This window comes from Aegilops tauschii, chromosome 5 (assembly GCF_002575655.3).
Source record: "Aegilops tauschii subsp. strangulata cultivar AL8/78 chromosome 5, Aet v6.0, whole genome shotgun sequence".
NCBI lineage: Eukaryota > Viridiplantae > Streptophyta > Magnoliopsida > Poales > Poaceae > Aegilops > Aegilops tauschii.
Window position 1 is genome coordinate 519,949,418 of NC_053039.3, and position 23,099 is coordinate 519,972,516.

Genomic DNA, 23,099 nt, shown 5'->3' on the forward strand with positions numbered 1-23,099 from the left:
TAAACTATAAAAGTGTCATCGTATTTGTAGATGGATGATGATGTGATAACTGGAAGTATAAGGACTAGAGATGGAGATAAGAAGCATTTAGCAAAGATAATTTTAATTGTTCCCTTGCAATCGCAAGAATTTATCTGCAAGAAATTTCTAATTATTTTATTAAGCATCCACTGGCATACCTGTGCTTAATTGAATCGTGTTTGTTTGGCGTGATTTCTCCCGGCACATGAAGCTTGATGAGCAAGAAGCAGCAGAACTAGAGGGAAATGCTAGAGCTTCTCGATGTTGTACCCTGAAGTGTCACGACCGGTTTTTCAATAAAATATTTATTGAGAGACCAATCCCTTTTACGGACCAGTAAAGAAGAATTCCTTCTCACTGGTAGACAATATCTTGGTCACAGAAGAAAAATACCAGGAGTACTGAATATGATACCAAGTTGAGCGGAGACTGCTCAGCAATTTATTACACGAACGCCGATAAAACATAACGGTGGATTGGGTGGCATAACTACTAACTCACGATAACAACGGTGGTGGAAATATCACCGCGAAGTGGGTGATATTACTCCTGAAAACTACAGCTCTTCGAGCGTCGGAGTGAGGCTCGAGGAGACTTATTGTGGGTGGCGGAAGCGTATAAAATACAAGTGACCATATCCAGGATCGCACGGGACTGACTAGGACTCCTCTAGGCGTCGGACGCACTATCAAACTCTTCATCCAAGAGATCGCCTTCGTCAACATCTGGCCAAATCAACAAGCCAGGTGAGTACTATGAAAGTACTCGCAAGACAGTTCGGACATAAGATATAACAAATGTAAACATGAAGCAATTGAACAGATTAACAAGTGCATTCAGACATAGAGACAATAATGCATGGGGAATAAAAGAGAAGTCGGGCGGTAGTCCTCCCGAAATCCCAAATTAAATACTGGGTGCCAAATGAGGGTCTGAATGACTCCTCGAGAGGAAAATGCAAGAATAACAATGCCGCAGTCGGGCGTCAGGGCGACACCACATAAAGGGCTTATAATAGAAAATAAAAGATAGTGCGTGCCACAGTCGGACGTCTGAGCGACATCGCAGAAAGGGCTTATATCAAAAGTAAATAACCAACATGCCACAGTCGGACGTCTGAGCGACATCACATAAAGGGCTTATACGAAAGTAAATAACAAACATGCCACAGTCGAACGTCTGAGCGACATCACGTAAAGGGCTCATACAAAAGTAAATAACAAACATGCCACAGTCGGACGTCTGAGCGACATCACGTAAAGGGCTTCATAACTTAACATCTTAGTAGCTCAAGAATTTAAATCATATCCAGAGAATAATCAGGCATGAGATAAACAACAGGGTTAGTCCATCCACAGGAGTAACGTTCAGCCCAGTTTACTACTCATGCTCGCTTACCGGAAAGAAGAATAAACCACGAGGGCTTGACGTAGATAAGGATACACTGATCACTGTGAATACTTGACCATGGATACGATGACTCGGAAGGATTTGACTCTGCAGAGTTTGTACTTTAACCACAGCCAACGGATTTCTGTTGTCACGGGGACTAGTTCCGTTTACGGTGTTTTGGAAGAAACACATCTAACCAGTACACACCCATTCAACATTTCGAAGCCAGGAATCACCCTCGGCAACGTTCAAGAAAAACCTTGAGATGGGGAGGCTACAACCTCGCGTAGCATGGGATCAAATTTATATACGCGCGCTCTAAGGGGTGCCCCCCTCTCGGTCCCAACCGGAAACACCCATGCCCCCTGACCGGATGACTGGCTTTAATCCAGGGCCATGGAACCCTCATCCCGGCCCCTCTATTTGGTGTGTACACGGAAAGAGGTTACTGTTGGAAATATGCCCTAGAGGCAATAATAAATGGTTATTATTATATTTCTGTGTTCATGATAATAGTCTTTTATTCATGCTATAATTGTATTGTCCGGAAATCGTAATACATGTGTGAATACATAGACCACAACCTGTCCCTAGTAAGCCTCTAGTTGACTAGCTCGTTGATCAACAGATAGTCATGGTTTCCTGACTATGGACATAGGATGTCACTGATAACGGGATCACATCATTAGGAGAATGATGTGATGGACAAGACCCAACTTAAGCATAGCATAAAAGATCGTGTAGTTTCGTTTGCTAGAGCTTTTCCAATGTCAAGTATCTTTTCCTTAGACCATGAGATCGTGCAACTCCCGGATACCGTAGGAGTGCTTTGGGTGTGCCAAACGTCACAACGTAACTGGGTGACTATAAAGGTGCATTACGGGTATCTCCGAAAGTGTCTGTTGGGTTGGCACGGATCGAGACTGGGATTTGTCACTCCGTGTAAACGGAGAGGTATCTCTGGGCCCACTCGGTAATGCATCATCATAATGAGCTCAATGTGACTAAGGCGTTAGTCACGGGATCATGCATTGCGGTACGAGTAAAGAGACTTGCCGGTAACGAGATTGAACAAGGTATTGGGATACCGACGATCGAATCTCGGGCAAGTAACATACCGATTGACAAAGGGAATTGCATACGGATTGATTGAATCCTCGACACCGTGGTTCACCCGATGATATCATCGTGGAACATGTGGGAGCCAACATGGGTATCCAGATCCCGCTGTTGGTTATTGACCGGAGAGGCGTCTCGGTCATGTCTGCATGTCTCCCGAACCCGTAGGGTCTACACACTTAAGGTCCGGTGACGCTAGGGTTGTAGAGATATATGTATGCGGAAACCCGAAAGTTGTTCGGAGTCCCGGATGAGATCCCGGACGTCACGAGAGGTTCCGGAATGGTCCGGAGGTGAAGAATTATATATAGGAAGTCCAGTTTTGGCCACCGGGAAAGTTTCGGGGGTTATCGGTATTGTACCGGGACCACCGGAAGGGTCCCGGGGGTCCACCGGGTGGGGCCACCTGTCCCGGAGGGCCCCGTGGGCTGAAAGTGGAGGGGAACCAGCCCCTAATGGGCTGGGGCGCCACCTTGGGCCTCCCCCCCATGCGCCTAGGGTTGGGAACCCTAGGGGGGAGTTCCCCCTTGCCTTGGGGGGCAAGGCAACCCCTTCCCCCCTTGGCCGCCGCCCCCCCCTTGGAGATCCCATCTCCAAGGGCTGCGCACCCCCCTTGGGGGCCTATATAAAGGGGGGGAGGGAGGGCAGCACACTACAGCCTTTGGCGCCTCCCTCCTCCCCTGCAACACCTCTCTCTCGCGCGCAGAAGCTCGGCGAAGCCCTGCCGGAGAGCCGCTACATCCACCACCACGCCGTCGTGCTGTTGGATCTCCATCAACCTCTCCTCCCCCCTTGCTGGATCAAGAAAGGAGGAGACGTCGCTGCACCGTACGTGTGTTGAACGCGGAGGTGCCGTACGTTCGGCACTCGGTCATCGGTGATTTGGATCACGGCGAGTACGACTCCGTCATCCACGTTCATTGGAACGCTTCCGCTCGTGATCTACAACGGTATGTAGATGCACTCCCTTCCCTCGTTGCTAGTAGACTCCATAGATGCATCTTGGTGAGCGTAGGAAAATTTTAAAATTATGCTACGATTCCCAGCAGTTACCAACTTACTAAACCGCATTCTGGCAGAAAACATGTGGCGGCACGGAAGGGGGAAGAACGATAACGTGACTCCGTCCACGTTAACGTCGGAATTTAACGGATGACGTAAGGCTGGCATGCTACAACAGTACCACCTTACTGCCCTTCATGTCCCCACATGACTAGGCCATCTCTCATCAGAGATCATAGTAACTTCGGAACACGCGGGTAGTCACCTTACATGCAACGAGATACTCATCGATGCTCATATGCCTTGCACAATCTTTCACGCAATCATGCAAAACACCTATCATATCAAAAGTTCAAACATGCTTGCCTGGTTTGGAGAAGTCGGAGCCTAGCTCGGTGAAGTTCGCGGCTCCGTCACCTCTCCCGGAACCTACGGTATAGCGAGAAATGCACACTAACGTGAAAACCAAAGCGTGCATAAAAGTTGTTCCAAATTGTTTTTCAAATAAATCCCATAAAAAACTAGACAAAATTTTAAGACTGTCAGAAAAAGAATCACTCAGAAATCACTTTTTATTAAAAAGTTATAAGGGTTTCTGTCCAGGGACTCATCTGTAATGAAACAGAAAAGTTCCAGGGGTTTAACTGAGAAAACAGAAAATGGTTCGAATAGAAACGCGCCAGCCCGCAGAGAAAACGTACTCTGCCCGAAGGCGCCAACAGAAAACGCTTCGGGGGTGAAAGAAGAGAGGCTGACGTGGGGGGTCCACATGTCAGGTTTGAAAAACCTCGCCGGCGCCCGAAGGCTGCGGTGGTCGCCGGCGTCGAACCACGGCGAGTCAGGGAGATCGAAGTGTACCAAGAGTATCAGCGTGTCCTTCCGCGTCAGTGGGTGGTTGACTTGGGCGTCGGGGAGCACCACGTCGACGGCGACACTTTCTCCGGCGGACGGCGGCTCGGGCGATGGTGGGGAACTCCGGTGGTGTGCTGCAAACTTCGAATTGAAGCGCGGGTCAGAAGGAGGGATGCACTAGAGAGCTTCTGGCAAGAGATGGGAGGCAGAGGTGCACGCACGGGAGTGAATCGAGCTGGATCCCGTGGCGGGTCGCGGCGGCCGGAGTCGAGGAAGGAGACTTCCTCGGGGCTCTTCCAGTGGCTAGGCGGGGTCTTGGTGGAGTGTAGAGGTGGTGTGGGTACTAGCTGGAGCTCGGGGCCTCTATTTATAGGCGGCTCGAGGGGGTGGCGTGAACGGAGAATCTCCGGCGAGCAATTACGGCGAGGCAGTGGATTGGCAGGGGTATTAGGTGGCCAGGCAGCATCAGTGGGAGTTACTGGTCCTGTTTCACTGCTAAACTCGGTCGGGCATGGCGTAATGGCGCCGGTCCTCGTCGGGGTCGCCGTACTGGCACGACGGCGGCAGAGAGCGCGCTCCGCGCCCAGCAGTTCACGACGAGGGTGGCAGCGTGCGCTGGGGAGTGGAAGACCACGCGGCGACCTCCGGTGGATTGGGCGGCGCCGGACGGCGCCGTCTGCGCTGCGCCACTCTTCTGACGGCCGCAAAGCCGCCGCTGGCGTCGGTCATGGGGCGGTGCACCTTCTGCTGCTCGTCGCTGACGTCCGCAAGCTTCCAGGTGCTCGTGCGGTGCAGAGGACAAGGGGGAGGAGACAGGAAACACGGCGACGCCGGGGCACTGGTGTGATCGACAACAGACACTGAAGAAACGACAGTGGTTCAGACACTGTTAACTGAATTTGACTGAACCTGATATTGACAGTGCTCTGAAGGTGTTCGATGAAATGATTAGGTATGAAGAAAATTTTTCCTGGAGCTGGGGCTTGGTGAGGTGACCACTCAATGCACCCAGAGGCTGCCTGATTTTACTCAGAATTTTTGGAGAAGGATTTGAATGAATTTCATCAAATTTGGCAAATCTGGTCCAAACTTGCAGCAAGTCTAGTTTGAAAAATTTGAACTGGAGACCAGTGGATCTTCATGGATCTTGGTTGAGGGTTCAAAGGACTAGGAAGGGAAAAAGGTTTGGGGGCAAAAATCAAAGCAGAAGGAGTAGTTCGTTTGTAAATCTCCAAGGACCAAGATATATGGCAGAAATTGTTTTGATAAGAAGTAAAAGAAAATAAATATATGGGGAGGTTCAACTTGCTGGATTTGAAGTAAAACATGATCCAAAGATGAGGAAAGGTTTATGAGAGTGGATTTGCACTAAGGTCATGGCAAGAGAGATTTGTTGAAAGTGGGAAAAGATCATTCCAAAAGCTATAGGGCATTTTCAAAGAAATTTCCAAAAGACATTTTTCCCAAGTGAAAAGCATTTTGGCTTGAGTCCAAAATAAAAAGCAAGAACCTCCAAGACCAAAAACAAGTCTTGGGTGAATCCAAATAAAACTCTTGCCAAATAAATTTTTTTGAAAGGGAGGGTTCTTTTGAAGAAAATTTTTAAATCACCTCCCTCAAGTCAAGTAAATTTTTTGAAAAATCCAAATGAAATTTTGGGTGTCACATGAAGATAGTAAAGCTGATGCAATTGTTAATAGCAATGCTTGTTGAGCTATGATTATATTAGTCCTTTATAGTTAAGAGTTAGTCTTGCTAGTCAAGTACTAAAAATGATTCTCTTATGTATCACTTGATATGTATGCGAGTCTCTTGTTCTAGTCTGACATGTATATTTAGTTATGCTTGAAGGGGATCACATAATTGTGCTGGATATTGATATAACTTTTGGCGACAAATATGTACAACTTCCATGCATCTGCAATGCCGACCCGCAAATTCCTCGGGTATACGTCCGTTTTTGTGTCCGGACGTGGTCCGCGGACATGATACGGGAGTGAGCCATCCATCGCTATTACATGTGGTGGGATATTGTGGAGTGCTGTCTGGTTAGGAGAGAAAGGAGAGGGGGACTGTGCATGTGGGGAGAGAGAAAAGAGGAGGACCACTCGGAGGCTTTTGGTTGGTCAAATGGATGTCTGGACTCCGGTATATCTTTCTACTTTTGTCACCAATTTGTCGGAAAACGGACAGCCGGACCGCTTCACGGACCGATATGTGTCTTCATTAAATTGCAGAAGTAAACAAATGTGTACGGCCGGACATATACCGGAGCTTTGTGGGTCTCCCTTGGAGATGCCCTAATGCACTAAAATATACATGAACTTCATGCAATATATATGTGCAAAGATTTTATAAGACTAAGAGGGTTGGGGGCATCATCGATGTGCCAGTGTACTATAAATGGTTGCTGGACAGATGGATTGGAGCGTACCCAAGTTGAGCTACCCGGGTGCATAGGAGACCGGGTGCAATATATTTTCTTTGTAAGTTTCATGCAAATATAATGTGCGACACTCCATCTTTAAATGAAAAATATGAGTGATCATATGACAGGACACCGGGTCATTTTCTCTCTAGGTCCACCCCTGGAGAGGAAGACGAGGTAGGGGGGGTTTCCATTTATGTATGATCTGGCGGCTGAGGACTACATTTTCTATTTTTGCATTCAAGTCCATCTTCTATTGTGGTTGCTCCCAAACAAAGGAGCACATGTTTACATTTAGGCAAAACGATGTACCTCCACAAAGGAACACATACATGTAAAGGAAAAGCAGCAAAGCTGCATCAAACCCGGGCCACAAATACTAAATCGCCAATTACAAATAGCTGAAAAAGGTTTATTGTTCATCCTAGATAACATTCACGTAATGGAAGTCCACCACGTACTAAATTCTAACAATTTTATTATGCTTTTTCATTCACCCCCCACTGTATGCTGAAGAATTCCACAATCTGAACAATAACACATCAAGCTCTAACTTAGTTAGCCATGGATTGTCACACAGGCACAGCGTGAAGCGGCGACGCCTGGGCACAGCTAGTTTTCTTTTTTTAGGTAGGCTGGCTTTGTTAGAAGGTTGTGGCCTAGGAGCAATGAAATTGCTGAAATGCGGGTGACAGATGAAGAATCAACAGTTCAAGTAGCAAACGATCAGCCATGCAGTCAGTTCGAAACTAAAATTGGCCCAGTAAAACATAATTAACGCCTCCCTCAATTCCAATTTCATATCTGTCTAATATGAAAGAAAAGATGTTCAAATCTCAAACTTTTATAACTCTTAAACATACCATTACATATCATTTACTCTAATAGATATTCATAGGTACTTCATCTTCATCACATCAAAGCAATATTTTGCCCAAATTGACTTGATTGTGCCTGCAGTGCACGATGAACCAGAACCAAACATCATCTTCGATTTGAGCAACACCAAAGTGTTCCACAGCAGTTAGCAGATTCCAGCCCTTTAACTGGCAGATTGCTTATGCTTCTTAGGGTCCACTGAAAGACAAGTTGGCTTGTTGTCACATGCTATCCCTTTTACAAATAGAAATAGAAGTAACTCAGGTACATACACCATCGGAACATCTTGCAAGCAGTATGGACAGATAAGATGAATTGCCACTTAAAAAACAGAGTACACAATAATAGTCCAAAAAAAGAAAGACATACAAGGAGAAATGACAATGCATTGGAATATATTGATAAAGGAAACTGTTGCACCTTCAATATTAATGTAAACGTAATTGCATCATATACTTGATCTGGCTTAAGATGGTAACCGGACATCATGCTCTTCAGCTAACTTGTCATCGAAGTGTTGTCTTTTTCTTTTTGTGACAATAAAAACAAGGCTCATCCCTAGAATCAGGAGGAAGATTCACATGATAAGACCAGCAAGGCTAATACTACAAGAGTTTTACCTAATGGCATTCTCATGGAGGGAGAATGGCTTTTCACTGGCCCAGTATCCAGTTACACGATATACTAAGTACACGCTATCTGAAACAAAAGGATTCTAGATAACAGAAACAGCCAAAAATGTGTGCCCTGATTGACCCACAAGTAACCCAAGTACCCAACAAAACACATTCTAAAACTTTTTGCCAACAGAAAAAATTATGTATAAAGGGCTTCGTATATATCATCTAAATGCACGAGACATTTGCTCCGGTACAGAAAACAGAGGACAACATAATTTTTATGCTGTAAAAGAGCAATCCGAATAGTGTGGTTCCTAGAATTCTCTTCAAAATAGCCTACATTTGAACTCCCAAGGGCAACTAGATGGCGGAAGTACCAAATCTATTATTGATGTACTCCCTCCGTTTCCAAACATAAAACGTCTTATGATTGGAAACTGAGTACAGTGAAGTGCACCTACACAATAGGAGCGGCTCTTGAACAGCCTAACAGAAGATTCATGGCAACAATGTATTAAATGATTCAGTTAATTAATACTCCCTCCGTCCGAAAAAGCTTGTCCCTCAAATGGATGTATCTAGCATCAAGTTAGTGCTAGATACATCCATTTGAGGGACAAGCTTTTTCGGGCAGAGGGAGTATTACCTCCATCCCAAATTAGTTGTCCTATATGTGTCTAGATAAGGATGTACTCCTATCTAACACTAGAACATGTCTTGATATATATCTAGAGAGACAAATCTAAGACAACTAATTCAGGACGGAGGGTGTATATATTATTATTATAACACAGCGAGACTAGAGATTCATGATGCAAAATAGCAAAATTGGAATCTTGAGACTGGAGCAAAGCAGCAGAGCATAACATAGGGCAAACAACCCTGATTAGTAGAGCAGTATGGGTCTAGAAGTCGTTGGGCAGAGATATGCTAATGATACAGTAGTTATTATATGTATTGCATCATACGGTCAGATAAACGAGCAAAATTAAGTGTTACGGTACCATATCCAACAGAAAGCTAAGCAAAGGCAACCCAGTTAGGTGGGAATCATAGCATTTGAATATTAAGAGAGCTTCTTCTAGTTACCTGTTGGCCTTTCAAGGTATTTGCAGAAGACAGATGGAAGTAGGGGGTAGCAGGAATGCGGTTACGGCGATGTTCCACACCCAGAGACTCACATGACAGCAGATGTGCATTTTCGCCAACCATGATATTCCACCCATCACCATCAAACTCCTCCTCTGTTAACAGGCAGCAAAGAACATTCGGGTCATCCAAGCTGATGGTTGGGAACTCAGGAAGATGCTGATCTATGTGCAGATCTAGGTAGCCAGGTTGTGCCCAGAGAGAATACAGGTTGATCACATGATGTAGCTTCCACTCGAACTTGTTGGAGTCCAGCGTCCAAACGGTGATATCCTGGGTAGGCCGCTTCTGCTGGCCTCGGCTTTTTCTCGCAGGAGGCGGCCCATGGAAGTCATTGTCAATGTGCACAAAGCACAGCATGCCTTGGCTGATGGACACACTTCGGAATTTGTCAGGGAGGCGCCTTTCAACCCGTTCCTCATCAGAGAAATCATTTTTCCCAGGGAAAGGCACAAAGCGGAGCACTAGGGACAAGTCTTGTATCGCGAAGTCACATAGCAGAACACCACTCATGTAGTCAATACAGCACAGGAAACGGCCGGCAAAAGCAAGCAGATTGTCGGTTGACCAGAGGTTGGGGAACTGACCGCCATTGCTCTGGTCCTGCGAATGAGGGGCAGGCATCTCGGGGCTGAGTTCCCACTGTTTAGCCCCAGAGCGGAAGACGCAGAGTTGGGCACAGATACCATTTTTTCCGCGGCAGACATCGATATCGACAACGATGTAGCGATCCTCATCTTTGAGCCGCAGGATGCCTGTGGTGACGAAACCCATCAGGAACGGCCTATTGCTCTCGATTGTGTACGGTGGGAGCCGCTGCACCGAGGGGCGAGGACCGCCGGCCTTGTAGACGAACAGATCTGCCGGGGGATCCCAGTAGCTCGGGTTGTTGATGTCGAAGAGGACGATTTCCTTGACTTTTTTCTGCGGGTAGGACATTTGAAAGAGGACGAGGTTGTTGTCGGTTGCCCGGAGGAAGGCATAGGCGGGCGGGGTGTGTAAGGCAATTGGAGGTCCCTCCGGCAAGTGGAGGTTGAGGCAGGAGATCCCTTTTTGAGGAGCCGCGAGGGTGAAGGTCACGTAGCAGGAGGGGCCGCCGTCCATGTCGACCGGAGCGGCGGTCTTGTCCTTGTCGACAGCCACACGAGCAGTTTCTAGGCTGTTGTGGCGGTGGGTGTTGCCCTTGCGGTGCAGCACCACCCAATGAGGGAGGACGACGGTCTCCTCCTCCGGCTCCGGCTACGGCGCGCCTCCAGTGTCCATGGCGATCGGCATCGGGAATAAAGCAGCCGCCGCCTCCCTAACCCTAACCCTAGTTTCTGGTGGGGGGACTGATGGACGGGAAGGAAGGAAGGGAGACAGTGAGGCTCTTATTGGGCGGCTTAAGCGCCAGCGAGCGGAACCGGCGCTCACGCGCACACCTTCGTGGGCTGGCCCAGCCAGCGAACGGACGGTCGCGGTGGAATTCCCCTGGTCGCGGTTGACCGATCTGACTATTTCACCATTGACTATTCAAAAAAGTGTTTTTAATCAGGAATTAAAAAAATTCGTTCACAGAAAAAAGATCACAGGTTGAACAAAGTTGACGAATTTAGAAGAAAAAATTCATAAAAATGGAAAAGGTTCATCGATCTTTAAAAAAAATCACTCAATTTGAAAAAAGTTCATCGATTTTACAAAAGAATTTGATCAATTTTGAAAAAAAAATCACTGATCTTGAAAACAAGTTCATCAATTTTGGAAAAAAGTTCATAGATTTTAAAACAAATTACTGATTTTGAAAAAAAGTTCATAAGTTTTGAAAAAATTCCATTCAATGTTGAAAAAAAGTTCATCAGATAAGAAGAAAGAAATGCGTTCCAAAGAAAAAAGAAATAGAAAAGAGAAAAGGATGTAAGAAGAAAAGAAGGAAGAAAATGTGAACGAGCACATCATGTAAAGGCAGGTGGATGCGGTGGTTAGTGCAGCTCCTTGGGGTGCCGCTGTCCACATGCCCTCGAGGCAATCACCAAATTCCTCATGCTTTTCCCAGTACAACTCGTACTTAAATAGCTTCCTTTGGATAGACGCCGGCTCACTGGGCTCGAGAGCTAGTCTGATCGGGCAATGATCTGAAGCTGCGCCCGTCTCGTGGAACAGACTTGCCTGGGGATACAAAGCTGTCCACTCCGAGCTTGCCATAGCACGGTCAAGCCGGACATGGCAGTAACCCCCACCTGACGTCTTCTTCTCAAAAGTCCATGCTTTCCCATGATAGCCTAGATCTTGAAGGCCACACACATCCATGGCTTCCCGAAATCCTTCAATCTGAGAAGACCTGCATTGACCAGCCCCGGAGTGTTCATGTTGGTGTAGAACTTCATTGAAGTCCCCAATACACAGCCACGGCAAGTTGCTTTCAGCCGTCAAGGACTTTAGCAAATCCCAGGTTTTGTATCTTTCCCCCGCTTGCGCCTCGCCATACACACAAGTAAGCCTCCACTCTGAAAAATTTGGGATAGAAACAGTAGCATCTACGTGATACTCCGAGTAACCAAAAACATCTAGCTCTATTCCATCATTACAAAAAACACCAATGCTGCCACTACGGCCCGAACTACCAACAACATAAGAGTTATTAAAACCTAAAGTACCAGCAAGATTTTCGACACGTGCTTTAGATATCTGAGTTTCTACAATGCATAGCACTGTCGGGGCCAATTGCTTCGCTAGGTCGCGAAGCTCATGAATTGTCGCAGCTTTGCCCACACCACGACAATTCCAACACAGAAGATTCATTGTGCTCGGCGATCCTCCCCTCGGGAGGTCGCCGATTTTGCATCATTTTGTTTTTCACTTGTTGGTACTTTATTCCCATTATTCTTCTCAGCACTTGTCCTGATTCTCTTCGGATCCTGCTTTGACGATGGGCTGGCAGGGATCGCTGGAGGAGGCAGGGCTAGTGTGGTCTCTTTTGCCGACGCTACCGTCCCGGCACCGTCCATTGGTTCAGATAGTTCAGAGGCGCGCTTCCTGTTCGCTTCTTCAGCATGCTGCATCTCTAGGTCCATATCCTGCTCCAGGTCCTCTTTGTCATCTGTTCCAGGTGGGTTGCTTGCTCGGCCTCCCGAGCGTCCACCCCGGCGACCACCGCGCCTTCCACGGCCACGGCCGCCACCCGGTCCTTGACCCACGCGCATGTTCCAGGTTGCCCTTAGATCCTTGAAAAACAGAGCTGATGGGGCATGTATTCCATTGCCATGTCCCTTGAAGACGTGGCCCAAATGTCCACACACCGCACACCAATCCGGGAGCCTTTCATACTTCACCAAATAAATCTGCCTTTCTCCTCCCCGGATCATTGAGACTGTGTTCTTCAGGGGCTTATAAACATTGATCTTCACCCAGACCCGGTAAAAGTTCCCAGCAAAATCTTGAGTGATTGGTTCCGCAAACAAGACTTCTCCCACCTTTGCTGCCAGCGCACCAACCAGGTGTGCATACTTATCTGGAACGTCATGAATTTGGATCCAGATATCAATTTTGTCGAGCTTCACCATGGTAGGCTTCGTGACACCATCATAGGGAACCAACACCACCGCGTTGCCCCTAAAATTCCAGGGCCCCTCTTGCATGACTCGTTCCCAGTCGCCTAGGCAAAACAACTGGAGGGAATACAGATTGTCCTCCAGCGGACGGAACTTCACGTCATGAGCTAGATCCCATGCAGCCCGCATGTTCTTGAAAAACCAGGTTTGGCTATAGGGTTTATCGATGTGAACCCTAGCCAGCGCCACCCACCTTGCAGCATCTGGTGGCGCATCCTTCTCGTCGTACACCACATCATCAAGATCTTCCTCCCGCAGACCAAGCTTGGCCATCATCCTTTCCACTTCGGTAGCAGTGTTCGGTCCCGAAGACCCAGATCCATCTGCTGCCATAATCAAAGAAACTTGCCCGAGGAAACTCAGATCGGTCGATAAGCTAGGGGGGGGAACCCTATCTCTCTTTTCTTCCCAGGACACCGATCAAGGTCACTCGTCCCTAATCGTTCAGTCAAGGGAGATCGGAGGAGGGAAGGTCAAGAAAACTCGACGGCGGCGGCAGAGTCGCCTCCGGGAGAACCAAAACCCTAACTAGAGGGAACGCCACCAGGCCCTTATTGGGCGGCTTAAGCTCCAGCGAGCGGAACTGGCGCTCACGCGCACACCTTCGTGGGCTGGCCCAGCCAGCGAACGGACGGTCGCGGTGGAATTCCCCTGGTCGCGGTTGACCGATCTGACTATTTCACCATTGACTATTCAAAAAAGTGTTTTTAATCAGGAATTAAAAAAATTCGTTCACAGAAAAAAGATCACAGGTTAAACAAAGTTGACGAATTTAGAAGAAAAAATTCATAAAAATGGAAAAGGTTCATCGATCTTTAAAAAAAATCACTCAATTTGAAAAAAGTTCATCGATTTTACAAAAGAATTTGATCAATTTTGAAAAAAAAATCACTGATCTTGAAAACAAGTTCATCAATTTTGGAAAAAAGTTCATAGATTTTAAAACAAATTACTGATTTTGAAAAAAAGTTCATAAGTTTTGAAAAAATTCCATTCAATGTTGAAAAAAAGTTCATCAGATAAGAAGAAAGAAATGCGTTCCAAAGAAAAAAGAAATAGAAAAGAGAAAAAGATGTAAGAAGAAAAGAAGGAAGAAAATGTGAACGAGCACATCATGTAAAGGCAGGTGGATGCGGTGGTTAGTGCAGCTCCTTGGGGTGCCGCTGTCCACATGCCCTCGAGGCAATCACCAAATTCCTCATGCTTTTCCCAGTACAACTCGTACTTAAATAGCTTCCTTTGGATAGACGCCGGCTCACTGGGCTCGAGAGCTAGTCTGATCGGGCAATGATCTGAAGCTGCGCCCGTCTCGTGGAACAGACTTGCCTGGGGATACAAAGCTGTCCACTCCGAGCTTGCCATAGCACGGTCAAGCCGGACATGGCAGTAACCCCCACCTGACGTCTTCTTCTCAAAAGTCCATGCTTTCCCATGATAGCCTAGATCTTGAAGGCCACACACATCCATGGCTTCCCGAAATCCTTCAATCTGAGAAGACCTGCATTGACCAGCCCCGGAGTGTTCATGTTGGTGTAGAACTTCATTGAAGTCCCCAATACACAGCCACGGCAAGTTGCTTTCAGCCGTCAAGGACTTTAGCAAATCCCAGGTTTTGTATCTTTCCCCCGCTTGCGCCTCGCCATACACACAAGTAAGCCTCCACTCTGAAAAATTTGGGATAGAAACAGTAGCATCTACGTGATACTCCGAGTAACCAAAAACATCTAGCTCTATTCCATCATTACAAAAAACACCAATGCTGCCACTACGGCCCGAACTACCAACAACATAAGAGTGATTAAAACCTAAAGTACCAGCAAGATTTTCGACACGTGCTTTAGATATCTGAGTTTCTACTATGCATAGCACTGTCGGGGCCAATTGCTTCGCTAGGTCGCGAAGCTCACGAATTGTCGCAGCTTTGCCCACACCACGACAATTCCAACACAGAAGATTCATTGTGCTCGGCGATCCTCCCCTCGGGAGGTCGCCGATTTTGCATCATTTTGTTTTTCACTTGTTGGTACTTTATTCCCATTATTCTTCTCAGCACTTGTCCTGATTCTCTTCGGATCCTGCTTTGACGATGGGCTGGCAGGGATCGCTGGAGGAGGCAGGGCTAGTGTGGTCTCTTTTGCCGACGCTACCGTCCCGGCACCGTCCATTGGTTCAGATAGTTCAGAGGCGCGCTTCCTGTTCGCTTCTTCAGCATGCTGCATCTCTAGGTCCATATCCTGCTCCAGGTCCTCTTTGTCATCTGTTCCAGGTTGGTTGCTTGCTCGGCCTCCCGAGCGTCCACCCCGGCGACCACCGCACCTTCCACGGCCACGGCCGCCACCCGGTCCTTGACCCACGCGCATGTTCCAGGTTGCCCTTAGATCCTTGAAAAACAGAGCTGATGGGGCATGTATTCCATTGCCATGTCCCTTGAAGACGTGGCCCAAATGTCCACACACCGCACACCAATCCGGGAGCCTTTCATACTTCACCAAATAAATCTGCCTTTCTCCTCCCCGGATCATTGAGACTGTGTTCTTCAGGGGCTTATAAACATTTATCTTCACCCAGACCCGGTAAAAGTTCCCGGCAAAATCTTGAGTGATTGGTTCCGCAAACAAGACTTCTCCCACCTTTGCTGCCAGCGCACCAACCAGGTGTGCATACTTATCCGGAACGTCATGAATTTGGATCCAGATATCAATTGTGTCGAGCTTCACCATGGTAGGCTTCGTGACACCATCATAGGGAACCAACACCACCGCGTTGCCCCTAAAATTCCAGGGCCCCTCTTGCATAACTCGTTCCCAGTCGCCTAGGCAAAACAACTGGAGGGAATACAGATTGTCCTCCAGCGGACGGAACTTCACGTCATGAGCTAGATCCCATGCAGCCCGCATGTTCTTGAAAAACCAGGTTTGGCTATAGGGTTTATCGATGTGAACCCTAGCCAGCGCCACCCACCTTGCAGCATCTGGTGGCGCATCCTTCTCGTCGTACACCACATCATCAAGATCTTCCTCCCGCAGACCAAGCTTGGCCATCATCCTTTCCACTTCGGTAGCAGTGTTCGGTCCCGAAGACCCAGATCCATCTGCTGCCATAATCAAAGAAACTTGCCCGAGGAAACTCAGATCGGGCGATAAGCTAGGGGGGGGACCCTATCTCTCTTTTCTTCCCAGGACACCGATCAAGGTCACTCGGCCCTAATCGTTCAGTCAAGGGAGATCGGAGGAGGGAAGGTCAAGAAAACTCGACGGCGGCGGCAGAGTCGCCTCCAGGAGAACCAAAACCCTAACTAGAGGGAACGCCGCCAGGCCCTTATTGGGCGGCTTAAGCTCCAGCGAGCGGAACTGGCGCTCACGCGCACACCTTCGTGGGCTGGCCCAGCCAGCGAACGGACGGTCGTGGTGGAATTCCCTTGGTCGCGGTTGCCAGGCCGCGGTTGACCGATCTGACTATTTCACCGTTGACTATTCAAAAAAGTGTTTTTTAATCAGGAATTAAAAAATTCATTCACAGAAAAAAGATCACAGGTTAAACATAGTTGACGAATTTAGAAGAAAAAATCCATAAAAATGGAAAAGGTTCATCGATCTTTAAAAAAATCACTCAATTTGAAAAAAGTTCATCGATTTTACAAAAGAATTTGATTGATTTTGAAAAAAAATATCACTGATCTTGAAAAAAAGTTCATCAATTTTGGAAAAAAGTTCATAGATTTTGAAAACAAATCATTGATTTTGAAAACAAATCATTGATTTTGAAAAAAGTTCATAAGTTTTGAAAAAAATCCATTCAATGTTGAAAAAAAGTTCATCGGATAAGAAGAAAGAAATGCGTTCCAAAGAAAAAAGAAATAGAAAAGAGAAAAAGATGTAAGAAGAAAAGAAGGAAGAAAATGTGAACGAGCACATCATGTAAAGGGAGGTGGATGTGGTCGTTAGTGCAGCGTACGAATCCATGAGGTCGCAGGTTCGAAATACACCTGGCGCACGCATGAGCAGTTTTCGCCCGCTAGCAAAATGGTCTATATCGGCCGCCTGAAGCGCCAAATAGGTATCCAACGCTCCTGGGTCTCGCTTATATTATCTGTTTTGAATGTTTTATATGCATTAGTATGCTATTTTATATTAGTTTTGGGACTAACCTATTAACCTAGAGCCTAGTGCCAATTCCTATTTTCCCCCTGTTTTTGGGCTTCGCAGAAAAGGAATACCAAACGGAATAAAACCTTCGCGATGATTTTTCTTGGACAAGAAGACAACCAAGAGACTTGGAGATGAAGTCGGAGGAGCCACGAGGCGGCCACAAGGACGGGGGGCGCGCCCAGGGGGGTAGGGCGCGCCCCCACCCTTGTGGGCCCCTCGTGCACCTCCTAACCTAAGTCTTTTGCCTATGTATTCCCATATATCCCCAAACCACCAGAGGCAGCCACGAAAACACTTTTCCACCGCTGCAACCTTCTGTACCCATGAGATTCCATCTAGGGACCTTTTCTGGCGTCCTGCCGGAGGGGTATTCAATCACGGAGGGCATCTACATCAACACCATTGCCCTTCCGATGAAGCGTGGGTAGTTTACCACAGACCTACGGGTCCATAGCTAGTAGCTAGATGGCTTCTTCTCTCTCTTTGATTCTAAATACCATGTTCTCCTCGATGTTCTCGGAGATCTATTCGATGTAATACTTTTTTGTAGTGTGTTTGCCGAGATAAGATGAATTGTGGATTTATGATCAGCTTATCTATGAATATTATTTGAATCTCCTCTGAATTCTTATATGCATGATTTGATATCTTTACAAGTCTCTTCGAACTATCGATTTGGTTTGGCCAACTAGATTGGTTTTTCTTGCAATGGGAGAAGTGCTTAGCTTTGGGTTCAATCTTGCGGTGTCCTTTCCCAGTGACAGTAGGGGCAGTAAGGCACGTATTGTATTGTTGCCATCGAGGATAAAAATATGGGGTTTACATCATATTACTTGAGTTTATTCCTCTACATCATGTCATCTTACTTAATGCGTTACTCTGTTCTTCATGAACTTAATACTCTAGATGTAGGCAGGAGTCGGTCCATGTGTGGAGTAATAGTAATAGATGCAAGCATGTGTCGGTCTACTTGACACGGACGTGATGCCTATATTCATGATCATTGCCTTAGATATCGTCATAACTTTGCACTTTTCTATCAATTGCTCGGCAGTAATTTGTTCACCCACCGTAATATCTTTTATCTTGAGAGAAGCCTCTAGTGAAACCTATGGCCCCCGGATCTACTTTCCATCATATAAGTTTCCGATCTACAATTTTAGTTTCCTATTTACTTTCTTTACAATCTTTTACTTTCCGTTCCATAAACCAAAAATACCAAAAAATATATTACTTTACCATTTATCTATCTCTATCAGATCTCACTTTACAAATAACCATGAAGGGATTGACAACCCCTTTATCGCGTTGGGTGCAAGTTGGTGTTTGTTTGTGTAGGTGATAACCCACAAGTATAGGGGATCACAACAGTTTTTGAGGGTAGAGTATTCAACCCAAATTTATAGATTCGACACAAGGGGAGTCAAAGAATATTTGAAGGTATTAGCAGCTGAGTTGTCGATTCAACTACACCTGGAGATTAATTATCTGCAGCAAGTAATCAGTAGCAAAGTAGTATGATAGTTTTGATAATAGTAGCAGTAGTAACGGTAACGGTAACAGTGATAGCAATATTTTGTAGCAAATGTAACAATGATGATAGCAGTAGTAACTTAGCAGAAACAATATAAGATAAATTCATAGGCATTGGACCGGTGACTTGTTGGATGATATTCATCATGAGACAGTTATAACCTAGGGCGATACGGCACTAGCTCCAGTTCGTCAATATAATGTAGGCATGTATTCCGTAAATAGTCATACGTGCTTATGGAAAGAACTTGCATGACATGTGTTGTGCTACCCTCCCGTGGCAGCGGGGTCCATATTGGAAACTAAGGGATATTAAGGCCTACTTTTAATAGAGAACCGGAACAAAGCATTAACACATACTGAATACATGAACTCCTCAAACTACGATAATCACCGGAAGAAGTCCTGGTTTTTGTCACTCCGGGGTTACCGGATCATAACACGTAGTAGGTGACTATAACTTGCAAGATCGGATCTAGAACATGGATATAATGGTGATAACATAAACGGTTCAGATCTGAAATCATGGCACCCGGGCCCAAAGTGACAAGCATTAAGCATGGCAAAGTCATAGCAACATCAATCTTAGAACATAGTGGATACTAGGAATCAAGCCCTAACAAAACTAACTCGATTACATGATGAATCTCATCCAACTCCTCACTGACCAGCGAGCCTACAAAGGAATTACTCACTCCCGGTGGGGAGCATCATGGAATTGGCGATGGAGAAGGGTTGGTGATGACAAAGAACGAAGATTCCCCTCTCCGGAGCCCCAAACAGACTCCAGATCTGGCCTCCCAATGAAGAACAAGAGGTGATGGCGGCTCTGTCTCATGGATCGCGATAATTCTTTCTTCCTAACTTTTTTTCTGGAAAAATAGGATTTTATAGCGTCGGTTTCAGGGTCTGCAGAGCCACCATGTGGGGACAACCCACCTGGGCGCGCTAGGAGAGGGGGCGCGCCCTGGTGGGTTGTGCCCACCCAGGTGCCCCTCTCCGGCAGGTCTTGGCTCCATAAATTCTTATTTACTGTATAAAAATTCCTCGCAAAGTTTCGTTCCATTCCGAGAACTTTTATTTCTGCACAAAAACAACACCATAGTAGTTCTGCTGAAAACAACGTCAGTCCGGGGTTAGTTTCATTCAAATCAGGCAAATTAGAGTCGAAAACTAGAGGAAAAGTAGATATGTTGGAGACGTATCAACTCCCCCAAGCTTAAACCTTTGCTTGTCCTCAAGCAATTCAGTTCATAAATGAAAGTGAAAAGAAGAACTTTTATGAATTCTATTGCTCTTGTTTGCATAAATAAGCTTAAACAGCACCCAAGTTTTCGGCCAACATTATAACTAACCATGCCAAAAATAACTCTTAAAGATTATAATGACTCATATCAATGACATAATCGGCTAGCGAGCAATAATAAGGTATCTCAAACGGCAACACATTGTCAAAACAATCATGATATAATATGACAATAGTGGTATCTCGCTAGCCCTTTATGACACCGCAAAATATAAATGCAGAGCACCTCCAAAGTTCAAGTAGCGACTAAACATTGTAATTCATGTTAGAAAAGATCCAGTCATGATGCACCCAACATTAGCTACACACAATGCATAAGTCATGACAGCTGTGCTCTCAGGTTCTAGCGCTTGTTTCTTTTTTTTTTTGACTGAATACTGTGAGGCAAAAGCCCCACGACCTTTTATTAAATAAAACCACTAAGGGTCCTTACAATGAACAAAACATAAAATAACTTACCTATACAAACTTACTATTTACAAAAATATACAAGGTTACCCTCTAAACAACACTGAGGCAGATTCTCAATCCATGTTAGGAGGAGAGGTCTCACAGAGGTCTTAAACCTATGTGACAGCAGGGTAATATCATGGATGAAATTCCACTTTCATGCTCCAAAAGTTGGTTGCTCATCCCTGAAAATTCTGCCATTTCTGATCAGCCATATGTTCCAAGATGCAACAAAAACTACCTCAAGGAAGAAAGGATGCCCAAAACTTCAGCTTGCCTGCAAGATGCATTTTTTGGGAGATAAACCTTGTTGCCAACGGATCTGAAGATAGTTCCTAACTCTGGTAGCAAAAACACATGTAAAAATTAAATGATCCCGAGCTTCCAGAGTTTGAGTTGGGCAAATTGGACAATTGTTGTCCTCATCCAGAGATCTCCAATGCCTCCTCAAGAGCATATCCCTGGTATTCAATCTATCATTTAACAGCAACCATGCAAACACCTTGATTTTCATAGTGCATCTGCTACTCCACAACCATTTGCTCGGCTCATCCGGGGGCATATGAGCATGCATCACTTTGTAATAACTCTTTGCTGAGAAAGGACCCTTGGCAGGAACCCAGTTCCAGATGTCATTGTCAATATCATTTCTCTGCATTGAATTTAGCCCAGCTAGAATGTCATGAAACTCAGTCAAGGCTTCCATTGATAGGGGTAGGTGAAAAAGATCAGCTGGGTCTGGATTGAGAGCAAAATCTTGGACAGATATCTTGTCATCAATGACATATGAGAACAGTCTAGGATATCTTTCTTTTATAGGGTTAGAATTTCCCATGAAGTGTCAAGTTTCATGCTAGAAAAGGGCAGAATCTCCCCTATGAACTATGATCTCAGAGTGAGCTCTGAAAGTGTCATTCAATTTCATTATATCCCTCCACCAAAAGGAATCACAAAGAATAGTGGCATGTGGTACTCAACCATCATAGTATGTTGACCAGATTAAAGAAACCCAAGGTATATCAGCCTTATTATAGAATTTCGACAGATGCTTTGTAAGGAGAGCCTTGTTCTACACTGCCAGATTTAGGATCCCCATACCACCATTCTCCTTGGGTCTGCAAACCATAGGCCAAGCAGCTAAGGATTGCTTAGGTGTGTCCGAATTACCTCTCCACAAGCACTGCCTTAGAATCCTTTCAAGCTGCTTTATGATACCCAAAGGGAGGCTCAAGCTGCATAAGAAATAGATTGGCATGGATGATAATGCAGATAAAACCAACTACAGTCTTGACCCTTGAGATAAAAAGCAAGAAGTTGTTGTCAACCTTCTTTCCATTCTATCCACCACTGGTACCAAGTCTTGAATTCTGGGTTTGGTGGTGCCAATTGGGAGGCCTAGGTAAGTGAAAGGTAAAGATCCCACTTGACATCCAAAAAGTGTAGCCAATCTAGCAGTTTCCACAGTGTCCACATTAATTGGGAGAATACAGGATTTGTGAAAATTCACCTTAAGACCAGTTGAGGCCTGAAAATCTAGTAGCATGTTTTTGAGAGCAACAATCTGGGCATCAACAGCAGGTATAATTAGTAATGTATCATCAGCATACTGGACTATAGGAAAATCAGGGTTATTTGTCTCAATGGGCAAGGTCAGTTCTCCTCTGGTGAGCATATCATTAGTAACTAACTGCAGTAGATCAGTAGCAATAACAAATAACATAGGTGAGAGTGGATCACCTGCCAAACACCAGTCTTGCATTCAAACTATTTTCCAGGTACTCCATTGAGAAGAACAGATGAAGAACCAGAACCCAAATGTTCTTTAACCCAGGATATCCACTTATCATCAAAACCCTTGTACTTTAACATCAGAAGAATCAAATCACGCTCTACAGTGTCAAAGGCCTTGGCAAAATCAAGCTTTAGGATCAATATTGGCTTCCTGGATGCATGACATTGGTGAAGATACTCAAGTGTCCATGCAATACAATCTTGAATTGATCCACTCTTGAGGAAACCATATTGATTTTTTTGTATACAGGCCAAGATAACTTTCAGCAACCTATTAGACAAGTATTTGTCAAAGTGATTGGCCTAAAATCGTTGGGACCCTCAGGAGAAAGAATCTTTGGTATGAGGGTGATTAGGGAACCATTAATACTAGCAAGGCTAACATTCCCTGCCCAGAAATCATTTATGAGCTACATGAAATCTTCCTTAATTATATGCCAACATCTTTTTACAAACAGTCCAGTAAAACCATCAGGACCAGGTGCTCTGTCAACTGGTAATTCCTTCAACACTGTGTTGATTTCATCCTGGGTAAAGGGGGATGAGAGAGATTCTAATCATGGTACTTGATGAATGAGATTTTGCAGGTCAAACCGAAGGAAATATGCCCTAGAGGCAATAATAAAGTTATTATTTATTTCCTTATATCATGATAAATGTTTATTATTCATGCTAGAATTGTATTAACCGGAAACATAATACTTGTGTGAATACATAGACAAACAGAGTGTCACTAGTATGCCTCTACTTGACTAGCTCGTTGATCAAAGATGGTTATGTTTCCTAACCATAGACATGAGTTGTCATTTGATTAAAGGGATC

The 23,099-nt window shown here is 45.5% G+C and overlaps 1 protein-coding gene across 2 annotated transcripts; it reads right to left on the reverse strand.

The window, feature by feature from the left end:
* Positions 1-7,585: 7,585 nt before the first annotated feature.
* LOC109763467 (uncharacterized) lies at positions 7,586-10,804 on the reverse strand. Of its 2 annotated transcripts, none has more exons than XM_073498337.1 (2): positions 9,403-10,804; positions 7,586-7,891 (listed from the first exon to the last, which is right to left on the reverse strand). In XM_073498337.1, exons 1-2 carry the CDS (start codon positions 10,564-10,566, stop codon positions 7,799-7,801), a joined length of 1,257 nt encoding a protein of 418 aa, XP_073354438.1. In that variant the 5' UTR covers positions 10,567-10,804; the 3' UTR covers positions 7,586-7,798. The 2 variants fall into 2 exon arrangements, with proteins under 2 accessions (XP_073354438.1, XP_040246978.2); XM_040391044.3 differs by having other exon boundaries at positions 7,586-7,927.
* Between the last annotated feature and the right edge of the window lie 12,295 nt (positions 10,805-23,099).